The sequence below is a fragment of the Mustela erminea genome, chromosome 6 (assembly GCF_009829155.1).
Source record: "Mustela erminea isolate mMusErm1 chromosome 6, mMusErm1.Pri, whole genome shotgun sequence".
Lineage (NCBI taxonomy): Eukaryota > Metazoa > Chordata > Mammalia > Carnivora > Mustelidae > Mustela > Mustela erminea.
In genome coordinates, this window is record NC_045619.1 from 140,785,576 (window position 1) to 140,810,839 (window position 25,264).

Below are 25,264 nucleotides of genomic sequence, written 5' to 3' on the forward strand. Positions count from 1 at the left end.
GCCTGGGCGAACTGGAGCCTGAGGCCGGTCCTAGTACTCGGGGGTGGGCGGGGGGAGAGATCGGAAGTGATGACCTGAACTGAGATGTGGTGCTTGGCCGCAGAGGAGCCGAATTACTCGCGTGAGGTAGATCCCAGTTACCTCAGGGCACGGACACGTGCTCTCGGAGCGTCTCTAGGGAACCAGCAAAACCCGATCGCGAGTCGTCCCCGGGGGAGAGAGCCCCCCCGGGAGCACAGGGCGTGAAGGTGCCCTTCATCCTGTAAGTCTGTGGAAGCGGCAACAAAGCGGACGTCAAGTAAGGGACCTTCTCCGGTATAAAGACGGTCGTTCTCTAGCACGTTCCGTGATGTTAAAGGTCACTTTCTGCGCGTCGGGGGCGCGGGGGCTGCCGTGAGCTGTGCGCGCGCAAACGCCGGGCGCAGAAGGGGCGCCCCGACTCCCCGGTTCCGCCTGAGCGACTCCCCGGTTCCGCCTGAGCGACTCCCCGGTTGCCCCTGAGCGACTCTCCGGTTCCCCCTGAGCGACTCCCCGGTTCCGCCTGAGCGACTCCCCGGTTGCCCCTGAGCGACTCCCGGGTTCCGCCTGAGCGACTCCCCGGTTCCCCCTGAGCGACTCCCGGGTTCCGCCTGAGCGACTCCCCGGTTCCCCCTGAGCGACTCCCCGGTTCCGCCTGAGCGACTCCCCGGTTGCCCCTGAGCGACTCCCCGGTTGCCCCTGAGCGACTCCCCGGTTGCCCCTGAGCGACTCCCGGGTTCCGCCTGAGCGACTCCCCGGTTGCCCCTGAGCGACTCCCGGGTTCCGCCTGAGCGACTCCCCGGTTGCCCCTGAGCGACTCTCCGGTTCCCCCTGAGCGACTCCCCGGTTCCGCCTGAGCGACTCCCCGGTTGCCCCTGAGCGACTCCCGGGTTCCGCCTGAGCGACTCCCCGGTTCCCCCTGAGCGACTCCCGGGTTCCGCCTGAGCGACTCCCCGGTTGCCCCTGAGCGACTCCCCGGTTCCGCCTGAGCGACTCCCCGGTTGCCCCTGAGCGACTCTCCGGTTCCCCCTGAGCGACTCCCCGGTTCCGCCTGAGCGACTCCCCGGTTGCCCCTGAGCGACTCCCGGGTTCCGCCTGAGCGACTCCCCGGTTCCCCCTGAGCGACTCCCCGGTTGCCCCTGAGCGACTCCCCGGTTCCGCCTGAGCGACTCCCCGGTTGCCCCTGAGCGACTCCCCGGTTGCCCCTGAGCGACTCCCCGGTTGCCCCTGAGCGACTCCCCGGTTCCGCCTGAGCGACTCCCCGGTTGCCCCTGAGCGACTCCCCGGTTGCCCCTGAGCGACTCCCGGGTTGCCCCTGAGCGACTCCCGGGTTGCCCCTGAGCGACTCCCGGGTTCCCCCTGAGCGACTCCCAGGTTCCCCCTGAGCGACTCCCCGGTTGCCCCTGAGCGACTCCCCGGTTGCCCCTGAGCGACTCCCGGGTTCCCCCTGAGCGACTCCCCGGTTGCCCCTGAGCGACTCCCCGGTTGCCCCTGAGCGACTCCCCGGTTGCCCCTGAGCGACTCCCCGGTTCCGCCTGAGCGACTCCCCGGTTCCCCTGAGCGACTCCCCGGTTGCCCCTGAGCGACTCCCCGGTTGCCCCTGAGCGACTCCCCGGTTGCCCCTGAGCGACTCCCCGGTTGCCCCTGAGCGACTCCCCGGTTCCGCCTGAGCGACTCCCCGGTTCCCCCTGAGCGACTCCCCGGTTCCCCTGAGCGACTCCCCGGTTGCCCCTGAGCGACTCCCCGGTTGCCCCTGAGCGACTCCCCGGTTGCCCCTGAGCGACTCCCCGGTTCCCCCTGAGCGACTCCCCGGTTGCCCCTGAGCGACTCCCCGGTTGCCCCTGAGCGACTCCCCGGTTGCCCCTGAGCGACTCCCGGGTTCCCCCTGAACGACTCCCAGGTTCCCTCTGAGCGACTCCCGGGTTCCCTCTGAGCGCGGCGGCTGCGGCTTGCGTGGGAGCGCTGCGCTCCGGGTACCCCGCAGCAGGAAGCACCACCGGCAGAGACCGGGGCGGCAGGACGAAGCCCCGGGAGGCGGACTCCTGCCCCAGCCGCGCTCCTGAAAGAAACTCCCGCCCCGCTTTGCTCTCGTACATTTCAGCTCCTTTCCCCGCCGGTGCCTCTTGCTCTGACCTAGGGTGAAAGCCCTCGGATCTCGCCAATTCTTTGGCTCTTCATTCGCCTGTTGGGGCTCCCGCGTACCTGCGACGAGGTTTGCTTTCCCCTGTCCATCTGCGTTCTGACATTTTCCCTCGCATGACCCTCCCCCCGACGCCCTGGGAGGACAGAAGTGAAATTTTGTTGCCCCTGGACGTCAAGATATCCACGGGGAAGAATATTTTCAGCCAATAAAAATTAACTATAAAGTGTATCATAGGATAGGTACGGTAAGTCTGAAATAAAAACATGGCATATAGACGTATATTCAGTATACTCTGAGTTATGAATTATAAGAGATTTAAAAGAACATGCAATCAATGTATTAAAATTTCACTAAGTAGACTATAATATTGAATTTTTTTTTACTTTCTTGAATTTCGTAATTTTTTAATCATGAGATGCTGAACTTGAATTGCGTTTATAACATGAGGACAAATTCTTGTGTTACAAGAATCCTGTTGAGATGTCCTGCCTTACCCCACTCTCCCCCGGAAATTAAAGAAGAAAGTTTTGCTTTGCAGCAGTTAGAGTAAAACATACAGAAATGCTGTCTAAGGAGCTTTCTTTTTTCCCTCAAGTTTGTTTATTTAAGTAATCTCTATACCCAAGGGGGGCTTGAACCCATGACCCTGAGATCAAGAGTCACATGCTCCTCCCACTGAGCCAGCCAGGCTCCCCTAAGGAGCAGGTTTCCACGCAAACAGATTTACAAATACTCTTTTGGGTGTCTTTCTCAAAGATTATTTCAACAGCTAGTAGACTGGTATGCATTAGTACACAAACCAATACTTGTAAAACCTAGTCTCTCATATTCTCTAAATAAATCAAATTCTTTTTGTAAAACTGCTTACCAAATGTTAACTATCACGCTTGTTTTAGCGACCAGTAAGGTCATCCAGTACGTACCAGCTTACATACGTAAGTGGGGTTGTAGAGGGAGAATGTTGGGAAAGCGCAGTGTCTTTTATTCGGCCACTTCCAGCAGTCTGCCTGACCCCTCTGCACCACGGATACTTCACTTCTTTCCCCAAGCCCTCAGACGCATGTTTTGCAGAAAAATGAGAATGAGAAGACTTTTAAAGATATCAAAGCTCGTGCAGTCTTAAACCGCCAATGGGAAGGTTACTCTGATGGTAAATGTATTTGATGGAGAAAACTCTGATGGTAAATGTATTTGATAGAGAAACTGTCCAGTCATCATATCTGACCAGCAAAAGAGTATTGCTAGGCGCAACAGGACAGACTGTTTGAAATCAGGCTTCTCGTTTCTTCGAATCTATCATGTGGGTCTGTGTGTAGGGGAAGGGAAAGCTGGTCATTGTTTTGCACCTGTCTATCATCTATTTACGATCTTGGTTTGGTTTTGGATATTTCAAGGAGAAAAACAGTTAAATTGGAAACTGGAATGACGGAGGAATGGAACTTGGGAAGAAAAATGTGTGGCCAGGAGAAGTACAATAAATTAGAAGTAGATTGAGGCAAATTGCTTTTATGCTTAGATTTTCTGGGGAGGAGGCCACTGAAGTTTCAAAGTACAGAGTTCTGTTCGTCGTGGGGGAGGAGGAGAGGGAAGAAGGTAGGGCGGTGGGCACGGTAGGGGTGGGAATGACAATGGGAAGTGATTCTGGCTGTGGCAGCCTGGGTTGCCAACAGAGAATTAGCAAAGATATCTTCACAAATGTCAGAATATCAGAAAGAATTAGTTCTCAGAGCCGAAGAATTTCTTGCTGAGAAGGTTATTTTTTCTCAATCACTTAGCCAGTGAGTTGACTAGCCTATATTGAAAAATAGTTAAAGAGACGAACTTTGTAAAGAAAGGAAATCCTAACCATATACCCCACACTTTCATACTTGCAAGTTTTTTTTTCCACTCTCTTTCAAAGACCTAACAACAGCTAACCCATGTGTCCGTGAGGGTTCTACCAGAGAAATAGAGCTAGTAATAAATATTTATATATATCTATATTTATGTAAAAATGGAGGTTTATGTAGAAGAGAGATTTATGTATTTGTATGTATATGAGGTATGAAGTAGTGTGATGTGTGTGTGTGTATGGAAGTGTATTCATGGAATTTATGTGACGTGGGCTCTATAAAATCTGAAGTCAGTAGGACAGACTGGAAGGCTGGCAACTCTTGGGTAGGAGCTGAAGCTGATGCTGCTGCTTTGCTTCTAAGGCCTTTCAACTGATTAGATGAGGCCCACCCATGTTATCAAGGGTAATATTTACTTAAAGTCAAATGATTGTCTATGTTAACCATATTTACAAAGTGCCTTCTCAGTTACAGATTAGAGTTTGGTTGAATAACTGAGCACCATGGGCTAGCCGAGTTGATACATGAAACTAACCATCACAACAGAAGACTTCTCCAGACTTGAAATTCCAATTATTATTACTTTAGGGAACTTTATTCCTTTAGGATTTAGTGTTTCAAGGAAGAAATAAATTACTAAAAAAAAAAAAAAAAGAAAAAAAAGAAACTAATACTAAGATGCATTTCTTAGGTTATATTTCTAAAGAGACTTTTCTAATTCTGTTCTAATTCCTTTGCAAATTTAAGTAATCATAGCTCTAAGTGAGGTTGAGAATTAAAAAAAAAATAATGAAACATGCTAAATGTCAGTAGTTCAGAAAAGAGGTAATTAAATCATCTGATTTCCCCTTATCTTGTGTCAAACTAAAAATAATCAGGGCCCAATGGGAGAAATTTGACACAGCAACAAAATAAACACGATTCTGGTTTTATAAAATGAAACCGGCTTATTCTTTGCCTTTATTATATGGAACTACCAGAACCCTAAAAATTTGGGGGATTATTGGCAGATAGAGACAGATGGGACTGACTTTATGAAGATCAAATTCTGTGACAAGTAGAACTCATAAATTCAGGAGAAAACTGCTGGAGTACACATGATTAAAGGAGCTCCCCATGCAGAATCAACAGATACAAGATGCAGAAGGAGTTTTAATGATTTGGAATCATTAAATTGGAAGGTACATTTGGAGCAGATGAGTCAATTAGCTTCTTCCCCCTCCTCTGCTTGCGAAGTATACTTGCCCATTGGCTAAAGCAGTGAGTGGGACCCAAAGATGGAGATATGGAGCAGTGCTTCAGGACTATTCCAGGGAAGATGGGGAACACGAAAGCAGAAGACAGATAGAAGCCGCTCCAGCAGTACATTCCAACCTTCCACCTGTATCACCAGAAACAGGCTGTAAAAATAGCACACACAGGCAGGCACACAGAGGTCTAAGACAAAACAGGATAAAAGATAAAACCATGACTGTTAAAAGATTTAAGGAAAGCCTTCACAATGAGAGGGACATCAAAATCCTAAAGGGGCAAGAATTAGAACACAAGGAAAGAAACAGAAGACTTCACAAACACAAACAGAAGACTTCAAAGGGAGAGGTGAGATGCCAATTCAGCCATGAAAAGAAAATACACTAAAATTCTGGTCACTTAAAAATAAATGGGGCACCTGGGTGGCTCAGTCGGTTGAGCGTCTGCTTTTGGCTCAGGTCATGATCTCAGGGTCCTGGGATCGAGCCCACATAGGGTTCCCAGTTCTGTGGGAGTCTGCTTCTCCCTCTCCTTCTGCCCTTCCACCTACCTGCTTGTGCTCTCTCTCTCAAATAAATAAATAAAATCTTTAAAAAATTCTATAAAATAGAATAAAATAAAACTAAACCAAAAGACACATTGATAGCAGAAGCAATGCAGATGAAAAGCAAATCAATAGGCCAAAAGTTCTAGCTGAAGAATTTTCCAAGAACATGATGCAAAGACCCAGGGAAAGGAAAATATGAAAGAAGAATACAGAGTCAAAAGGGCAACACTAAAGGTTTCAACTTTTATCTAACTAGAGTCCAGGAGAGAGAACAGGCAGTATGGAGAGGAAAAAATAACTAAATTAAAAAGCCCAGGCCCAAGAAAGAGTAAGACCTGAGTATTAGAAGTATCCTCTAAGTATGGAATGAGGTGATTTTAAAAAGATTACATAGAACCACATCATGGAAATTTTCATGTTCAAAGAAATAAAGAGAAAAATGATAAAAGTTCTCAAAGAAAACCTATCTATAAGGAACAAAGAATTAGAGCAGTGTAATATTTTTTAATGGAAAGAAGGAATAATGGCCAGTATCTTCAGAGGTTTGAGGACATATGGTTTGGAACCTAAAATCCCATATTCAAACACATTGTTATTATTTAAGGGGGAAGAAAAGGTGAACACATTTTTGAATCTGCAGGAACCTATCAAATTACCATCCACATAACTGAAAGAATTACTTGCATGTATAATCCAGCAACATGACTAACAAATCCAATGAGAAAGAATTAAGTGGGTTACAGGAAGCAGTAGTATATAAAGAAGCCAGAACAATTTATACTTATGCCTAAATAATTTTTAATGGCTAGTGTAAAAAAATTATTTTAGTGACACCAAAATTCCAGATAATATCAATTTTGGAAGCAAGAGATGTGAGGATAGCATAAAAGGGGAAGATTGAGGGGTGCCTGGCTGGCTCAGTCAGTAGAACATACTACTCTTGATTTCAGGATTATAAATTCAAGCCCCACATTGGGCTTAGGGATTACTTAAAATCTTTAAAAAATTTTTTTACAAAGGGGGAAGACTGAAAATATGTGTGTGTGTGTATGTGTGTGTGTGTGCGCACACATGCGTGCATGTTTTGGTGGGTAATAGATTTCTAAAAGACTAAAATATATAAGATTAAAATAATATATAAATTAACAAATATAATCAAATTTGCGTATTAAAAATTTGACATTTTGAGGAACCTCCGTGCTGTTTTCCAGAGTGGCTGCACCAGCTTGCATTCCCACCAACAGTGTAGGAGGGTTCCCCTTTCTCCGCATCCTCGCCAGCATCTGTCATTTCCTGACTTGTTGATTTTAGCCATTCTGACTGGTGTGAGGTGATATCTCATTGTGGTTTTGATTTGTATTTCCCTGATGCCGAGTGATATGGAGCACTTTTTCATGTGTCTGTTGGCCATCTGGATGTCTTCTTGCAGAAATGTCTGTTCATGTCCTCTGCCCATTTCTTGATTGGATTATTTGTTCTTTGGGTGTTGAGTTTGCTAAACTGGGTATTTACCCTAAAGATACAAACGTAGTGATCCGAAGGGGCACGTGCACCCGAATGTTTATAGCAGCAATGTCCACAATAGCTAAACTATGGAAAGAACCTAGATGTCCATCAACAGATGAATGGATCAAGAAGATGTGGTATATATACACAATGGAATACTATGCAGCCATCAAAAGAAATGAAATCTTGCCATTTGCGACAACATGGATGGAACTAGAGCGTATCATGCTTAGTGAAATAAGTCAAGCGGAGAAAGACAACTATCATATGATTTCCATGATATGAGGAAGTGGTGATGCAACATGGGGGCTTAAGTGGGTAGGAGAAGAATCAATGAAACAAGATGGGATTGGGAGGGAGACAAACCATAAGTGACTCTTAATCTCACAAAACAAACTGAGGGTTGCTGGGGGGAGGGGGCTTAGGAGAAGGGGGGTGGGGTTATGGACATTGGGGGGGGTGTGTGCTTTGGTGGGTGGTGTGGGGTGTGTGGACCTGGCGATTCACGGACCGGTACCTCTGGGGATAAAAATATATGTTTATAAAAAATAAAAAATTAAAAAAAAATTGAGAGTAACAGAAATACTGGAAAATGAGCTACAACTTACAAACCACTAGAAAAATATTGTGGTGCCCAAAGGGAATTCAATCAGGCTATCAAATTGGAGGAAAGTATGAAAAGAAAAAAAGCCTAGTCAGTGGAAAATGTAAAGTAAGGCAAGAATATACTCAGGCATATTGGTAATCACAAGCAATGTGAACACACTACATTTTCCCACTGAGAGACAGAGACTCTCACTATCCTTACAAGAGACACATCCACAACAAGTTTAAAAAGCAATTGGAGTTCTAGCTCTAGTAATATGATGGGTGGGATAAGTTAGCTGGACCCCTTTGACCACTAAGTGAAACTAAAAATGCCGACCAACACACAAAAGAACATATCAAAAGTGCTGTTGAATAAGACAGTAGAGCATTTCAAGGCCAGTTCCTGAGGGAATGAGAGAGAGACATGGAGGCCAGAAACTCCTTCTTGTGTTAAAGGTGCTTGCCAAACAGGGAAGCATCAGTTTTCATGGACCCACTGGGCCCAAGGGAGAGGAATCAATGCCCAACCTAAGATAGTTTCATAGGAGATCCTCCTCCATAAATTTGAACTCCTCAAATACTTCTAGAATAAGTGTAAGGCCACTCGACACCCAAGAGATGGCAAGGTTTTTCCTCTGGCCTTGAGCAAAGCAGGACATTAGGAGGGATTGCCTCTCAGAATTATAACCACAAGATGGCCCTAGACCAAAAGGTAACCTAAAATCACTTCACTTGGATAGTCTGAAAAATAAAACTTCAGTGCATCAATTTAAACAGATAACACCCCCTAAATGACTTGCAAAAGTAAATGCAAATTGTCTCTGGAGAAAAATGTTCATTCCAAACCTCAAAGACTCCTTTCAAATAAGTTCTCAAAGAAAACCAGAAGCACACAGTCAAAAACAAGTACATAAGGGGGAAAAAAAGCCAGCGTTGGTATGAATCAGAAAAAATAACTGACAAAGGAAACAAACCTGCAAAGATGTTTGTTTCATGGAATAATCAGTTAGATTAGGAAACATCTACAGTTACTATGTCTAAACAAATAGAAGACAAGATGGAAGATATCTTGGGGAAATAGTCAATCACCCAAAAAACAAAAACAAAAAACAAAACTGGATGTAGCAAATTAAAAAAAAAACTTCCAAAAAGTGAAAAAATATAGTCATTACAATTGGCAACTTAGTGCATGACTTTAAAAAAAAGATTAGATAAAGCCCCAAAAAGATAATGGATAAAGAGGAAGATAGCTGGAGAAATTATGCGGGATGTAACACAAAGGTATAAAGAGATTGCAAATAGGAGATGTTCAGAGACGTATAAGGTATATAAAAATGTCTAATAAAAAGGAAAGAGAAAATGGGAGGAAAGCAATACTCAAAGAAGATCATGGCTGAGAACTCTAAAACTAAGAAAGACATGAATCTACAGATCATTAGAACCAACAAATCCAAAGCCAGACAGGTAAAGAAATCCAGTAAAACTAAAGAAGCCAAAGACAAAGATAAATTCTAATGCATCCAGAGAGACCTTAAAGAGAGCAACTCTTCTACTGACAACTTCTTGTAGGCAGGAGTGGGGGCCAGAAGCCAGTGGACTCAGGCAGAAATGCTGGCACAGAATTCCATACCCAATGAGATATACCTTTCAGGAAGGTGGGTGAATTAAAGGCATTTGATACAAAAGGAAAAAAAGGTAATCGAAAGACCTCACTCAAGGAATTCTGAAGGATTTACTTCAAACAGAAGGAAAAAAAAAGTAGCAGAAGGAATGAAAAGCAAAGAAAGTGGTAAAATAAACATTGATTTTTATGAAATAACAATAAGGCCGTGTTGGCTTAAATACATGTCATTGGCACAAAAGAAAGGATGTCAACAGATAACTTAGAACATGGGGACAGATAGAAGATAAAAGCACAAAATAAGATATCTAAACCCAGCTTTATTAGTTATTACATTAGATGTAATGGACTAAATTCTTCAACTAAAAGGTAAATAAGAAAATATTTTCCCATAATTTTTGTAATGTAAGCTTACAAAGGACACATCAAAAATGTGAGAATTCTGAAAGGTTTTAAAATTCTTAAGAATGCAAAATGCTAGAAAATACATCATTCAGACACTAACCAAGAAAATAATATTGAAGTAGTAATATTACTATTCAGTAATAAAGAATTTAAGACAAAATCATTCATAGATATAGTCATTTTAAAGTGATAGAATATTTTGTTCCTTAGAAAATATCACAATTTAGGGCGCCTGGGTGACTCAGTGGGTTAAGCCGCTGCCTTCGGCTCAGGTCATGATCTCAGGGTCCTGGAATCGAGTCCCGCATCGGGCTCTCTGCTCAGCAGGGGGCCTGCTTCCCTTCCTCTCTATCTGCCTGCCTCTGTCTACTTGTGTTCTCTGTCTGTCAGATAAATAAATAAAATCTTAAAAAAAAATCTCACAATTTAAAATTTACATGTTCTTATTAACATGGCCTCAGAATACATAAAACAAAAATTGTCAGAAACAATAAACAAATCAACAATCATAATGGGAAAATTTAACACATCTCTAAAAGGAATCAATACTCAAAGTTTAGACTACACAGTAAATCAATTTGAAATGTGTATCTAAAACATTGCATCCAACAAATTGCAGAAAACATTCTTTTGAAGCATTCACAGAACATTTTCAAAAATTGACCATATAGCAGAACATGAAGGTTGTCTTGACAAATATATAAAGAGAGAAATCATTTAGAGTATGTTCTCTGATCTTAATTCAAATAACCAAAAATAACAGTATAAGTGTATGTTATCTATAATAATATCACAATTTAAAATAGAGCAAATAATAAAATTAGGAATAACCAAAACATAGAAAATCCCCATACATTTGGAAGTGGTGGTCACAGTCAAGGCACATGAGTAGGAGGTGAGAGGTAAAAAGACACTTTCTTGATTCTCTGTCCCAGGAATTGTTTGAATCTTATTTAAAGGGAAGATATTCATGTAGTCCTTATGCGCTAGAAAAAGCTATTTGCTATTACAGCGAATTTGATTCCTACTCTTTCCCCATCCATGCTTAATACATTCTTAATCCAGAGGAGGATCTTTGAAAGAAGACCGTTGTTATTTTTAACCAGAACAGGTTTAAGTTGGAAGTAGATTTGGGTACGCTCTAATGACATCACCTGTAGTTGTACAAGAGTTATCTCAGGCTGTTCGGGTCCCACATCGCTGCTTTGGGGCAGAGAACGGGAAATTCAGGAAGGGGCTGTACTGCTTTAAGTGAAGCAGGTGTCTTCACCTCCTCAGCTGGAGTCATTTCCTGCCCGGTGATAAAGTCCACCTGGGCCTGCAGCTTGGTCATTACCGAGGGCCAGCAGGGGCACCTCCAGATCAGCATGGTAAGTGGCTGGGGTTCTTGGACGTGGTTATTAGTGTTGCTGTGGTTTTGTAGCAAATTTTACTAACCGTATTTGGCCCTCTTCCCTGCCCAACCATCCTTAATACATTCTTAGTACAAGAGAAATAATTTTAAAGGAGACATTTGTTTCTTTTGGTTACTGTGTGTGAGGCAGACTTGGAGAAGCTCTGGTCTGTTCACCTGTGGTTTTGCTGCTTTTAGGAAAAGCTTAGTGAATTTGCAGTTTGTTCCCTGCTTTTAACCGAAGTAGTGAAATAGGAACCCTTCCTTCCTTTAGTTCTACACTTGTTTTGGACCTGCTGTGCTGATTTTTCTGTAGAAACCAATTGCTCCACTTTTAGCTATGCGTTTAGAGTTTCTGGGGACTTCAGACCCAAGTCATCATGGCTAGACTCATAAATGCACGACAGGGTAAAGTGCATGGCCATCTCCTCGTCCTCTCTTGAGTTTCGTTCTTGGGGGACAACAATGAACATAGTTACTTACAGTAATTCCTGTTTGGGGATCATCTCTGAAGACCCACTCTCCCTTTAATGTCTTATGTGCTAGTCCCTGCAGTTTTTGGTGTCTTAGAATTTTAAATTCATACTGCTTTCTTATCTGATAGTCTCACTCCCTTCGACTCTTTCTCTCCAACATTTTAAGGATATTGAAGTTATTTTGCTCTTAAAAATCATGCCTTCCTACATGAGGGATCCCTGCGGTCATGGAAACGTTCTGTTGCTTGACCAAATTTCGGTATTCTGGGGAAGATATTTTTCAGTATTACCTGGCAAGATACTAACGGGGTGGAAAATGGGTATGGGGTACATGAGATCTTCATTCTTTCTTAAAATGTGTATGAATCTACTACTTATTTTATCTCAAAATAAAAAGTTAAGTAGAAGATTGTGCCTTCCTAGTAATTTAGATAAACATTGTAGCAGCTGATAATATCAATATTGAATTGGCAGTTTACAATCATTTTATAGCGTGGCTAATGTTTTATTATTTATTTATTTTTTTAAAGGATCTTATTTATTTATTTGAAAGAGAGAGAGAGCTCAAGTAGGCAGAAAGGCAAGCAGGCAGGGGGGAAGCTGGCTCCCTGCTGAACAGAGAGCCTGATGCAGGGCTTGATCCCAGGACCCTGAGATCATGATCTGAGCCTAGGGCAGAGGCTTTACCCACAGAGCAACCCAGGCGCCCCTAGTGTGGCTAATGTTTTAACAGATAGTTTGGAAAGGAGGGACTGGCTAAGAGAAGAAGGTGAAAATAGCCTTCTGTGCCCTGGGACACAGTTAAGTCATAAACTCAGCTGCTTCTCAAACTGGGAAGGGCGTGACTGGTCCTTCTTGAGCCAAGTGCTCCTGTCAAGTTTGAAAAGGACCATACCAGGCCTATGTCTGAACCCCTTGGGTAACAGATTGTGTGTAAAGAGCAGCAACTGCTCTTCCACGTTAGTGATTATTTTTTCTCTGGGTACTTGGAGCAGATGCGTGTGCACCTGCCATAGCCTGGGCGGTAAGCTGGGGTGCTGTGAGAGAAATCAGCATGTAAGTGGCTCAAAAGATGGGGAAACCATGAAATGAACCCCCCCCCCACCATTCAGCATTTTTACCTAAATCTAGGGAGTTTTGATCTGATGACAGTAGCTGTACTGTACTGAGATCGTTTGCAGTCCAGCAGGTGTGGGAGGAAGGAAGCCGTGCTTTGCAGACAAGCACGTTAGTAGCTCGTTTATGACGGAGCTGTTTGATTTTTTCTTTGCTGGACAGAGGTTGGGATCCTGGGTGAGGCGCTTCCTGAATGGAGTTCACAGACTTTGTCGTGAGAGATCTGTAGTTGCGTGGAAAAGGCACGGGTGGGGGGAGTTCTACTCAAGTAGTGAACTTGAATTCCTCATAAAGCAGAACGGCTGTTAGTCCTTGTGAATCGAGGAGACAGAGTACAAGGGCGTGATGTGCTGGAGCAGGAACAGAGTCCAGGTCGGATGGCAGGCTGTGACCGGCCAGAGCTCCCTCCCTCCCTGGACGAGTGGTCTTTTCGTGGTTGATCTCAGACCTTGTCCAGCGGAAGAGCAGCTTGGACCAGGGCAGGGCTGCTGATGGGCTCACCAGGCTAACAGCTGGAAGGGGAGCCCATGCCCCCCTGCACAGACCTGTCCCATGCCCGCTGGCCGTCAAAACCCCACAGCATTCAAATGTGTCAATGCTGCCCTCGTGGTTTTTCTGGGTCTTTTCTTTCCTTCTCTTAGATGAGTCTGTTTAAATGACCAAAACAGGTGTTGGCCTTTAAAAAGAAGGACATGAATGGTGACGTAAATGTGGGCTGGGGGAGTGGAGGCTGATGAGGGTGACGGAAAACACTGGAGTCCAGACAAGGGAAAATAGTCACTGCCCAGATATAAAGATAGTTAATATTTGATGCATTTTAAGGTTCTTTTTCTCTGCTTACTTTTTAATGTATTTGATGTCATACTTTATATAGACTTATACAACTTATATGCCCCTTACCTCAGTTTTATCATAAGCTTTTCCCATGTCATAAAATTTGGGGGGTAAACTTTTAAGGGTTGCATAACTTTTCTTCAAATGCCCAACAATAAATGAATGTAGATTGATTCTTGATTCTCACTCTTATAAATAATACTGTGAATTCCCTTGTGCCTAAATCCTTGCATTTTTCAATGTTTAAAAATAATTCATTTATTATTAATTTTAATAATTCATTTGTGTATGTCATCTGCCTATTTCTCTACCGGCTATCTCAAGTGTTTGTTTGGGTTTTTAAAGATTTTATTTTTAAATAATTGCTTCATCCAACATGAAGTTGAACTTACAACCCTGAGATCAACAGTCACTCTACTGACTGAGCCCGCCAGATGCTCTGCAAGTTTTTTTTAATTAATGTATGTAAAATTGCCCTATTGATAGCCCTTAATATGAAGAACTACATATCAATCATTTTTTATGAACCATTATTCTTGTTTGCTTATTGCAGTATTGAGTTTTTACATTTTGGGGTTGTGAAATCTACATGTTTCCTTGGTAAATTTTGCTGAGAACATCCTTTCTTCTTTAGAACACATATGCATAATAAATATAAAACCTCAAGATGTGAAAAAGTAACATCTTTAAGTGTAATGGGTTTTAATATAGGTCAAGGTTATACATTGATTTTTGGTTTTATTCCTTTCCAGTAACTAGCTAAGATTTTTCTGGGTGAGGTAGCTTGATTTTATACATGTATAATATATTATGGATATATATTCTTAACTCACATGCTTAGCCTGTTATTCAGTAAGTCCTTAAATTATGATGCTGAAAGAAATCTTTCAGTAAAATGGGAGTCCTTGGGACGCCTGGGTGGCTGAGTTGGTTAAGCAGCTGCCTTTGGCTCAGGTCATGATCCCAGCGTCCTGGGATCGAGTCCCACATCGGGCTCCTTGCTCGGCAGGGAGCCTGCTTCTCCCTCTGCCTCTGCCTGCCACTCTATCTGCCTGGGCTCGCTCGCGCTCCTTCTCTCTCTCTGATAAATAAATAAAATCTTTAAAAAAATAAAATAAAATAAAATAAAATAAAATAAAATGGGAGTCCTTGGTTCATTTGTTCTTAAAGCGTACCTGTGCCCTGGGTTTTGGTTTCCATGAGACACTTAATTAGCCTTATCATACATTTCCCTCATTGGCTTCTGCAAGCTTGGTTTCTATCGACTGTGAGCAGCATTACTGAGGGACCAAGCTCATGTGATCTTCAAGGGCTGTTGGTTCTAACCTCCTACGGCTTATTTCAGAGGGAGTGCCTTTCCATCCACATTGGCCAAGCTGGCGTCCAGATTGGGGATGCTTGCTGGGAACTCTACTGCCTGGAACATGGAATCCAGCCAGACGGCGTTGTTCTCAGTAGTAGACACGATCAGCTGAAAAGTGGGAACATGGAGCACATGGATGCGTCTTTCAGTACCTTCTTTTGTGAGACGAGAGCTGGGAAGCACGTGCCCAGAGCACTCCTCATGGATCTGGATCCCGCTGTTATAGGTAATGTAAGGCTTGCATTCAACTGTACATAACCAGGTCCGCACTCCAAGCAAACAAATCCAGTACTAGAGATGGGCTCACCAGATTGTGTGAATCTGTCTGAATAGGATCATGGGGATATTTTTTAGATCTAGAAGTTCATTCGTGACCACTTAAGGCGATCGGCGTGAAACATACCCAAAGGGAGTACTCGCTTAGCCTTCTTTCTCTGTGTGATGAAACAAATTCAAACCTTTTTAGTTTCTCCACACGTCTGTTGTCGCAGAAGATTAAGTCTTTTTTGGATTTGAAAGCCAGTTGCTAGAAGATTCCAACAAAAAATCTGAAATTTGGCATTACCTGACCATGACTCTGAAGAGGCAAGGAACCAGACAAATCTAACTTTGAGAAATCAGCACAATTTTATGATTATTAATAGCAGACTTTGTAGTATCTTGTCCAGAAACATGACTTAGCAGCCCGGTTCCAAGAGGAAGCCTCACCTGAGCACAAGGCAGAAGCCTGTGGCATTTTTGTAATCTAGCCTCAGAAGTCCCAGTGTGTCACTATTGCTGTTTGATGGCTTGAAACCATTACAGAGATACCCCCAGGGGAGGAATAGTGGACCTCACCTCTTGATGTGGAAAGAGCAAGGTTCTAGAAGCACACAAGTAATGGAAAACATTCTTGTGGCCATCTTCAGAGAATGCAATCTGTACACAGTGGATTGGATTTCATTTCCTTATCGGAACCAGGTCAGCTCAGGTAACTGATCAGGTAGATCAATGACCAAGGGAAGGAAAAGATGGAGTGTTAGTACGAGAGGACGGTAAGAACTGCCTCAGCCAGGATTCCTATGTGCCGCTTCCGTGTTTGCTGGGTGTGAAAGGATGAAAATAAGGAAATATTGGTGGCTTCAGGAACTGGTGAGATTCGCATGGAGGCTAGGAGAGGCAGTTATGTTGTCTTCTGACTTGAGCTCTAAGTGCCTGAAGAGAATATCTGAATTTTTGTTTCAGACAAATGGGGGTTTGCAGCTGTGAGCTTTAGCTAGAGTCTCGTATCCTAGAAACCTGGGCAGAGTAGAATATGTCCCCAGAGGACTTTGGTGAATGTAGCTAAAGCAGTAGTGTGAGAGACCACATCTCAGTGTCCGGAATGTTGTGGCAGGCGTTTTAACTTGCGCCTATCTGAAGATGCTAGGCAAATAGGCGGCTTAGGATCTGGAATCAGAAGCTAATAAGCATGTCAGGGCAGAGATACATGGCAGGAAGAGACCAGAAGAAATTCCCCAGTCCTCTAGAAAACAGCATAGAGAGAGGGCAGTTTTGAGGATCTGGAACTGGCCCAAACAGAGAGGCATAAGCTCCAGGTTTTAGGAGAAGGCACTGTTTTTTACCTTGTTCTATTCAACAAGTGCGTGCAAGGCACTATTCTTCACATTGGAGGTGTATATACTCTGAGTCTTCATGGACCCTCCATTCTAGTGGGATGCCTGATGGTCATCAGTGGCATGGAGAAGAATAAAAGCAGGGCCACAGGGATAGGGAACGTTGTGTGAGTGGGGGGAGGTGCTTTTTTCCTAAGGGATGCCGAGGAAGGCCTTGTAGAGAGGGTGACATGTAGGGATCTCCTCTCTTCCTCTCCGGAAGAGACCAGAAAGGACTTTATGGACGAAGTGATACTCCATCTGAGTCTTGAAGGCTGGGTAAGAGTTGTTTAACAGTTCACAGGTGAGAGAGGATGGAAAACACATTGTTTCAGCTTGAAAAGGGAGAAGATGTTGATACAGCAGACTCATAGAAGACATCAACTGGAGTGGAGGCCGGCTATGGGATTTCTTTGAATCATTTGTGTGGTGTGAACCTCATAACCAATAGGGGGCCAGTGAAGATTTAAGAGCAAGGAAAAGACAGATTGAGAACTATACTTCAGTAATGTTAATCAGAGAGATTCATTCATTAATGTATACACCATTTCTATGTGCCAGGTACTAATCTAGAAAGAGAGTAAACTGGAGAAAGTTACAAGGTTTTTGTGATGTGTGAAGGGAGAATGGAGAAGAGAACCCAGATTTGAGAGACCTCCGTCTAAAACAAGAGCAACAGATTGTGTCAGTGAATGTTCTAGAGAGAATTCAGAGATGGCAGTCAGATTTCACTGTTTGAATAATGAGATTGATGAATGAGGTAGGAATTGCAGAGGGGAGTCCTAGGTGTGTGGGAGTAGGTAAGTTCCATTTGCAGGTGAAGAGGTTGGTCCTGGTAAAAGATGGGGGAACCAGAGGGGTTCAGTGAGAAGTTATCCTATAGAGATGAAACTCAAAAGCGGTGGTAGTAGCTGTTCTTGTTCAAAGCCAGCCCAAATGGTTCTAGAATGAAGGAAAGGTGAGTTTTTATTGTGTTTGTAGAGTAGAATTCTACTGAAGATATTCGTAGGCAGAACAAGGAGAGAGGGAGGGGCGGGAGGGTTCGGGGTGAGTGAGTGAGGGGACCCGAAGCACGGAGAGAGTGGGTCATGCCTCTCCTTCTCTGAGGTAGAGACTGAGGATTTTGTGTCAAGGAGGAAGGTGCTCATTGAGGAGTTCTGTGATCAGAATAACGGAGTGATGCTGTGTGAGAACTCAGAGAAAGGGCAGGAGGTTTAATCCACGTTTGCAGAAGAGGACCGAGGGTCAAGGGAAGTGTGAAGGGTGTGCGGAGTGTGGGTCTGAGGGGCGGGGAGCACAGCTGGGGTGGGCGGTGCCTGTGGTAGGTGGACAGGGTGAGCAGGGATGTGGGCCTGGCGGCAAGCGTCTGCTTCTAAGCCCAGGGCCAGGCTGTGCGAGCAGACCGAGCAGACGGAGCAGACCGGTGAAGCCAGCCCGAAGGGAGGAGGGGTGGAAAGGGCAGGCTGAGGTGAGAAAGAATTTAGTATCTTTCAGTGAATCCAATGAACATTCATTCCAGCTAGTAGAGACGAGCACAGACAGGAACGAATGTCCATCTCTTCCCTCCTACTGTCCTAGTGAGTTCAGACCATCTTAACAAAATATTGCAGACTGGGGGCTTAAACTACGGGAATTTATTTCTCATTGTCTGGAGGCGGGAGTGCAAGACCAGCGTGGCAGCCTGGCTGGTGTCGGATGAGCGCTCTCTTCCCGCTGTGCAGACAGCTGCCGTCTCACCGTGTCCTCACATCTGGCCCCTTGCGAGGGCACTAACCCCATTCACCAGGGCCCCACCCTGGCCCCGTCCCCGCCCAAAGGCCCCACCTCCTAACACCCTCACACTGCGGGGAGGCTTCAGTGTGTGACTCCTGGGTAGACACGAACACTCAGTCTGCAGCAGCCACTGTTATTAGCAAAAAACCACATGGGTGTTTTCCTATAATCCTTCCAGCAATTCTGTTAGGAAACCTTGTTGCCATCTTCCGTTAACAGATGAAGAAGCTGAGTCTTGGGCAGGTCATGGAACTGGCCTTAGGTTGTTGAACTGTTGACGGGAGAACTGGGTTGACCCTAGGTCTGCCAACTAATAAAAAGCCATTCTCTTCCAACAAAAGAGCAGCATAAGCTAGTGGAGAAGAGAATGTAAGTGGTCGTAGCAACACCAACACACGTGTTCATCTGAGGCGTATGAAATTGCCCATGGTTGGTTATTTCTTACCTAAAAATTACCAGCGTCCTTCAATGCAACCTAATAGCAATAGAAATGTCCATGAGATGCAGCGGTATCCCCAGGAAGGAGTGAGCAGCTGGGGAGCCATCAGACATCTTCAGCCGAGGGAGCAGCATAGGCAGCTTCCCAGAGGCGTGGAGGAGCATGTACCTTGAACAGGAACAGGGTGTGGGTAGGAGAGTGATGGGGACAGGAGTCTGGCAAGACTGTTGAGCTGGGTCTTGGGGGAGCAGGGGGAAGTAAGGAAGTTTGGTTGGAGAAAGGATTTCGCAACTTTAAGGTTTTGGATGGGGGGGCAGTTGTGAGTGATTTCAAGAGGAATGGGGCTGACAGCATTGGAAGTAGGGAAGCAAGGGATTGCCAAATAATCGTGTTTAAAAACCACTGAACGCCCTGAGGGTGCTGGTTCAGGATGCTGGGTCAGATGCTCATGTCATTCAGGAAAGTAGAGAAGGTGCCAGGAAGTGAGAGTGGACAGCTTGGGTAGCAGAGCTACTGGGAGCACTAAATGGTAGTGCTGTAATCACTGATCTCCAAGAATGGTTTTTACCGAAAGAATTTATGAGTGACCCTCAAGATCTCCACTGAATGTTGACATGAAGAAGCAGGCTTCCAAAATTCCAGAAATTCCCTTCTTTGCCTGAACTCAGCCTTATAGCTGTAAGTGAGAAGCAAATAGTCCACAGAATTATACGCCCACTTACATCTTGTTTATAAATATATCTTTTAAAGCTCTTCACTTTGGTGGGTTTTTTGATTTGTCTTTTGGTTACTTTTTGGGTGTGTGTGTGTTACTTAAGAGTCAGTTTTAGTAAATCAGTTTTAGTAAATTTAAACATTTGGTGGTGTGCAAAATTGTGGTTAGAAATTCATGGTCAAAGGGGCTCCTGGGTGGCTCAGTCTGCCTTTGGCTCAGATCACAATCCCATGGTCCTGGGATCGAGCCCCGCATCGGGCTCCCTGCTCAGTGGCAAGCCTGCTTCTCCCTCTCCCACTCCCCCTGCTTGTGTTCCCTTGCTCGCTGTGTCTCTCTCTGTCAAGTAAATAAATAAAATCTTTTTTAAAAAAATGAAAAAAAGAAAATCGTGGTTACGGGCAGGAGAGCAAGGTGAACTGAGAGAGCCATCTCCTTCTTAGAAATGGAGCGTGTTTCCTCTCAGTCAGTGAGCTTCTAGGGCTATCTGTAGGGAATCTGGTGATGAGTCAATACAGCGTTAGCATAAGTACGTGTTGTGAAGCCAGTTGTGTCGTTATTATTTATAATTGTTGTCATATGGGCCGTGCATTGTGCTCTATGACTCACATAATCCTCGTAGGAGCTCAAGGGGGTAGGTCTTAACATTATCCTTATATGTGAGGTGAGGTCATTGGGATTTAAGGATGCTAAGAAACTGCTGGAAAGCCGAGTGATGAAGGAAACCGTGAACTTGGGAAACAGATTCTCAGATACGTGCTCGTGAATGCTGCATCGCATGGCATCCTGCCGTAAGCTGGGCAACGTTCCCAGAGCCTGCTTGGCCCTCAAACACCCATGTGTAATTCTGTAGGAATTGGGCTATCTGGGTACTTCTCGGCCTGGGGAGCAGGACCTGGGCCTGAGGACGTGTGTTTGGTATTTTCTCAAGCTGAGCAGGTTTTTAAAAGGAGGAAAACCAGGCAGGAGTTGCCCTTGGCTGTGTTGAAGACTGCCAACATGTTCACCCCAATTTCCCTGCTACTTGCGCTTTTATCAGCTGCATTCGAGTGGGGGAGGGCATCTGAGCTCATCACACCTTCTTTGTTAAAGCCTCTTTTAAAGTGGACTAGCAATAATTTAGATCAGTTTGCTTTTTCCTGCTTTTTCTGGCACTCAGTCGGCGATTTGTAGATAGAAATACTGGCCTTAGAATGCTGGAGCATTCTAAGGCCAGGGTGTGTGATGGGTTTGAAGAGTGTCTCCTAAAAATGTGTCCACCTACAACTTCAGAATATGCCTTTATCTGGAAATAAGGTCTTTGCCACTGATGTTCTAAGTTGAGGTCCTACAAGATTGGTGTTGACCATAACACCAAGGGTCTGTGTCCTTATGAGAGGAAGAGCGGACCCAGTCCCGGGGAGTGGGCATGCGTGATGGAGGTAGGCTCCAGTGTGCGGCCCCAAGCCGAGGACCCGCTTCTCCCTGAGACCTGCGGCAGGAACCAGCCCTGCCAACACCTTCACTTTGGACTTCTGGCCTCCTGAACTGCGAGAAAAAACATTTCTCTTGTTTTCAGCCACCAGGTGTGTTGTAATTTGTTACAGCAGCTGTGAGAAACTAACAAAGGGTCTACATTGGGAAAATGTACTTCCCATTTGTCTGGAAGTAATGATACTGTTCTAGACTGAGGAAGGCCAGCTCGGCAGTTGAAAACCTTTCTTTACCGTGACACTGGGGAAATCAGCATTGGGTTGGCAGTTGAACTGGCAAAGGGTTAGCCGTCAAATGGAGGGAGCGTGCTGACCTCATGTCCCCTCTGCAGATGGGATTCGGGCCGGCCAGCGCCGCTCACTCTTCCACCCGGAGCAGCTCGTCAGTGGGAAGGAAGACGCCGCAAACAACTACGCCCGCGGTCGCTACTCTGTGGGGTCCGAGATCATCGATCTGGTGCTCGAGAGGATCCGAAAGCTGGCAAGTGGCCCCTTTCTGCCTAGCGGGGGCCCGTGCCTGAGTGCCTGGGATCCGCCTTCCACACAACACCCGGGTCACCGCCCCCGGCCTCTCCCGCAGACACTCAAGGCTGGGAGGCCCCTTGGTGTAGGCTTGGACGACACTTCGCGATGTAGGATGCATGGAAGAAACCATTTCCATTTCGCTTACTGCAGCCTCGTCTTCTCTTTCTTTTTAGATTTATGAGGAAAGACTTTGGTTTTTCCACTGCTTTATTGAGATATTGCGCAGTGATGGCCACAGTGCAGTTAACGTGTGTGTGTGTGTGTGTGTGTGTGTGTGTGTGTGTGTTGACAACGTTTAAAATCCACTCTCTTCGCAACTTTGAAGCCTACAGCACAGAATTGCTAACCAGAGCCACGGTGCTGTCTGTTAGCTCCCAGAATGGACTCATCTGCTAGCTGGATGTCTGTGTCCTTCAACGTCTCCCAGTTTCCCCCACCCACAGCCCCCACCAGATACTGTGCTACTTTCCGTTCTTACGAGTTGCACATTTTCCGATTCCACCTATATGAATGGGATGACACAGTATTTGTCCTGTTGTGTCTGACTTATCTCTCTTGGCCTAATGGCCTTAAGGTCCCTCCATGCTGTGACAGAGGGCAGGGTGGCCTTCTTTTTAATGACTAGCCTCCCTCTAGTCTTGCGTCTGCCCACTCAACATGGCTCACCTTCTCACAGACCTCCAAAGCCTCCTGACACCTGTCCTTTTCCTGTAGTCTCGTTATTCGTGAAGTTAACAGGTGACACATCCCACCAGGAGATTAGTTACTCTAGTTCCTGACCTTGAACTCTTCTTAACGGACCTGCATCTGGAGAATCCTTTGTCTAGTACACATATTGGTGTCTGGCATTCTCCTCAATCACACGATGCCTTTTACACCTGCATAGTAGGCTGGATGTACAAGTGAGAGGTACTTCATCTCCTGGGGGAAGCGGGGAGGCGTAGGTTGCTTCAATATTTGACCATTTTGTTTGTTACTGAGAAAGACTGTAGCTCACAAGCTGATACATTTGTGAAAGACAGCTAAAGACAGTTGAATATTTATGCTTCGTTTATAGTGAAATTCTAAAGTGCTTCCCCTACCCCACAGGTAACCACTCACGTGTGTTCCTGGGGCGATAATAAAGGCACACTCGTCCTTTCTGAAAGTTTTGTCTGGGGGAAATTCTTGTCTCCCCACTGCCACTGCGGGGTTCATGTGGCCCAGGTCTCACCTCTCCTTTGCTTCCCCAGGCAGAGCAGTGCAGTGGACTTCAGGGATTTTTGATTTTCCGAAGCTTTGGAGGAGGCACTGGATCAGGATTTACATCTCTCCTAATGGAGCAGCTCTCGATAGAATATAGCAGGAAGACGAAATTGGAGTTCTCTGTCTATCCAGCCCCCCGGATCTCCACCGCTGTCGTGGAGCCTTACAACTCCGTCCTCACCACGCACACCACCCTGGAGCACTCAGACTGCACATTCATGGTGGACAACGAGGCCATCTATGACATCTGCCACCGTAAACTTGGTGTCGAGCGTCCCTCTTACGCCAGCATTAATAGGCTGATAGGCCAGGCGGTGTCTTGCATTACTGCCTCTCTCCGGTTTGAGGGGCCCTTGAATGTGGACCTCATTGAATTCCAGACCAACCTTGTCCCTTATCCAAGAATACATTTCCCCGTGACAACCTTGGCCCCCATCATCTCTGCTGACCACGCCTACCATGAGGAGCTCTCTGTGTCTGACATCACCGCTGCTTGCTTTGACTTCTCCTATCAGCTGGTCAAGTGCGACCCTCGGCTGGGGAAGTACATGGCCTGCTGCCTACTCTACAGAGGGGATGTGGTCCCCAAAGACGTGAATGCAGCCATCGCAGCCATGAAGTCCAGGAACTCTGTGCAGTTTGTGGATTGGTGTCCGACTGGTTTCAAGGTGGGCATCAACAACCGGCCACCCATGGTGATGCCAGGAGGGGACCTGGCCAAGATCCAGCGGGCTGTGTGTATGATGAGCAACACCACGGCCGTCGTGGAGGCCTGGGCCCGCCTGGACCACAAGTTCGACCTCATGTATGCCAAGAGGGCGTTTCTGCATTGGTACAGCAGGGAAGGCATGGAGGAAGGCGAGTTCTCAGAGGCCAGGGAAGACTTGGCCGCTCTGGAGAAGGATTATGAAGAAATGGGGCAAAGTTCCTGATGGAAATGTGGCCGAGGAGAATGAGTGTTAAGTTGAAGTGTCTTGCTTTCTTTCAAGACGTTATGTACTCTTGGAGGGTAGGGTTCCCCCTGTTTGGAAGAAACTGGAAACCCAATCAAACAAGACCCTAAGCTCAGCTCTCAGTCAAATGGGTCAGTATCTTGTCTGTTGGTTCAGCCCAGCTACCTGTGGACCCCCTAGGTTTGGGGTCCTTTGAGCCTCTGGATCATGTCCATGTTTCTTTCTTTCTTTCTTTCTTTCTTTCTTTCTTTCTTTCTTTCTTTCTTTCTTTCTTTTTTCTTAGAATGGAAAGCTAGCTTTATTCTTTGCTCCTTCAAAAAATGATGAAACCCTAAAGTCAGTGCTTTCCCATTCCCTTTCCTGTGGTGTAAAGGAGCACATGTTAATTATTAATGTTATTTCCCCCATGTCTATGTTTTGTACATTGATTAAATAATGAATATTTCAGTATCATTCTTTTCTTTCTTTCAAAGGTAAGCTTTAAAGTCTCTCTCTTTTTTTTTTATATGCAAACAAAAAGCAAGAATATTTTTGGGTCTTTCAAAAATTTACATCTGTGTTCCTGTGGGTCAGAAGGTGAGAAGGATCTCTCTCAGCTCCCTGTCCTTGAAGAGATGTTCTCAAAGTGTAGCCAGCAGAACCCTGCATTGGAACCAGTGGAGAGGTTTAGGAAAAAAAAATGCAGATTCTTGGGGCACCTGGCCGACTCCGTGTAGAGTGTGTAATGCTTGATCTTGGGGTTGTAGAGATTACTTAAAAATAAAAAAATTAAATTAAAAAAATATGTAGATTCTTGAGGTACAGAAGCTCTGGGGATTGGAGAGGGCATGACCTAAGAATCTGAAGTTTAAAAAACACACTTGGGGGCGCCTGGGTGGCTCAGTGGGTTAAGCTGCTGCCTTTGGCTCAGGTCATGATCTCGGGGTCCTGGGATCGAGCCCCACATTGGGCTCTCTGCTCAGCGGGGAGCCTGCTTCCTCCTCTCTCTCTGCCTGCCTCTCTGCCTACTTGTGATCTCTCTCTGTCAAATAAATAAATAAAATCTTTAAAAAACACACACATACACACACTTGAAGGAATTCATTTTTGGAATTAAACTATCCTACTTTCAAACAAGTTATAACTTAAAGTGGCAGAAATAGTTATAAATGCATTAAAACCATCAGCCACATTTTTATTATCCATGATGTTTATTTTAGTCTGACTAGTCACCAGCCTTCAGGTGAACTAGACCCTGCAAAGGTACTCGCTTGGCCTTACGTGTTGCTCTTGAGCTGATGGTAGATATTTTCCAGGTGCCTCATTCAGCTGTGGTGTTTCCCCTGCAGCCCTAGTCCTCCATCTGTACCCTCTTTGCCTGACATGGTCAGGGTGTTGGGTTGAGGTAGATAATCTGAGGGTAATTGCACGAAATCCTT

At 45.3% G+C, this 25,264-nt stretch overlaps 1 protein-coding gene across 2 annotated transcripts; it reads left to right on the forward strand.

The window, feature by feature from the left end:
- Positions 1–66: 66 nt before the first annotated feature.
- TUBAL3 (tubulin alpha like 3) lies at positions 67–24,071 on the forward strand. Of its 2 annotated transcripts, XM_032349853.1 has the most exons (4): positions 67–126; positions 15,076–15,319; positions 21,456–21,604; positions 22,881–24,071. In XM_032349853.1, exons 1-4 carry the CDS (start codon positions 85–87, stop codon positions 23,823–23,825), a joined length of 1,380 nt encoding a protein of 459 aa, XP_032205744.1. In that variant the 5' UTR covers positions 67–84; the 3' UTR covers positions 23,826–24,071. The 2 variants fall into 2 exon arrangements, with proteins under 2 accessions (XP_032205744.1, XP_032205743.1); XM_032349852.1 differs by lacking the exon at positions 67–126 and having other exon boundaries at positions 14,873–15,319.
- The last annotated feature ends 1,193 nt before the right edge of the window (positions 24,072–25,264 follow it).

Coding starts and splice junctions, on each gene's coding strand:
- TUBAL3 (XM_032349852.1), top strand. CDS start 14,929: ATGAGACACTTAATTAGCCTTATCATACATTTCCCTCATTGGCTTCTG. Junction 15,320..21,455: donor TCTGGATCCCGCTGTTATAG/GTAATGTAAGGC, acceptor TCCCCTCTGCAG/ATGGGATTCGGGCCGGCCAG. Junction 21,605..22,880: donor TCGAGAGGATCCGAAAGCTG/GCAAGTGGCCCC, acceptor TTGCTTCCCCAG/GCAGAGCAGTGCAGTGGACT.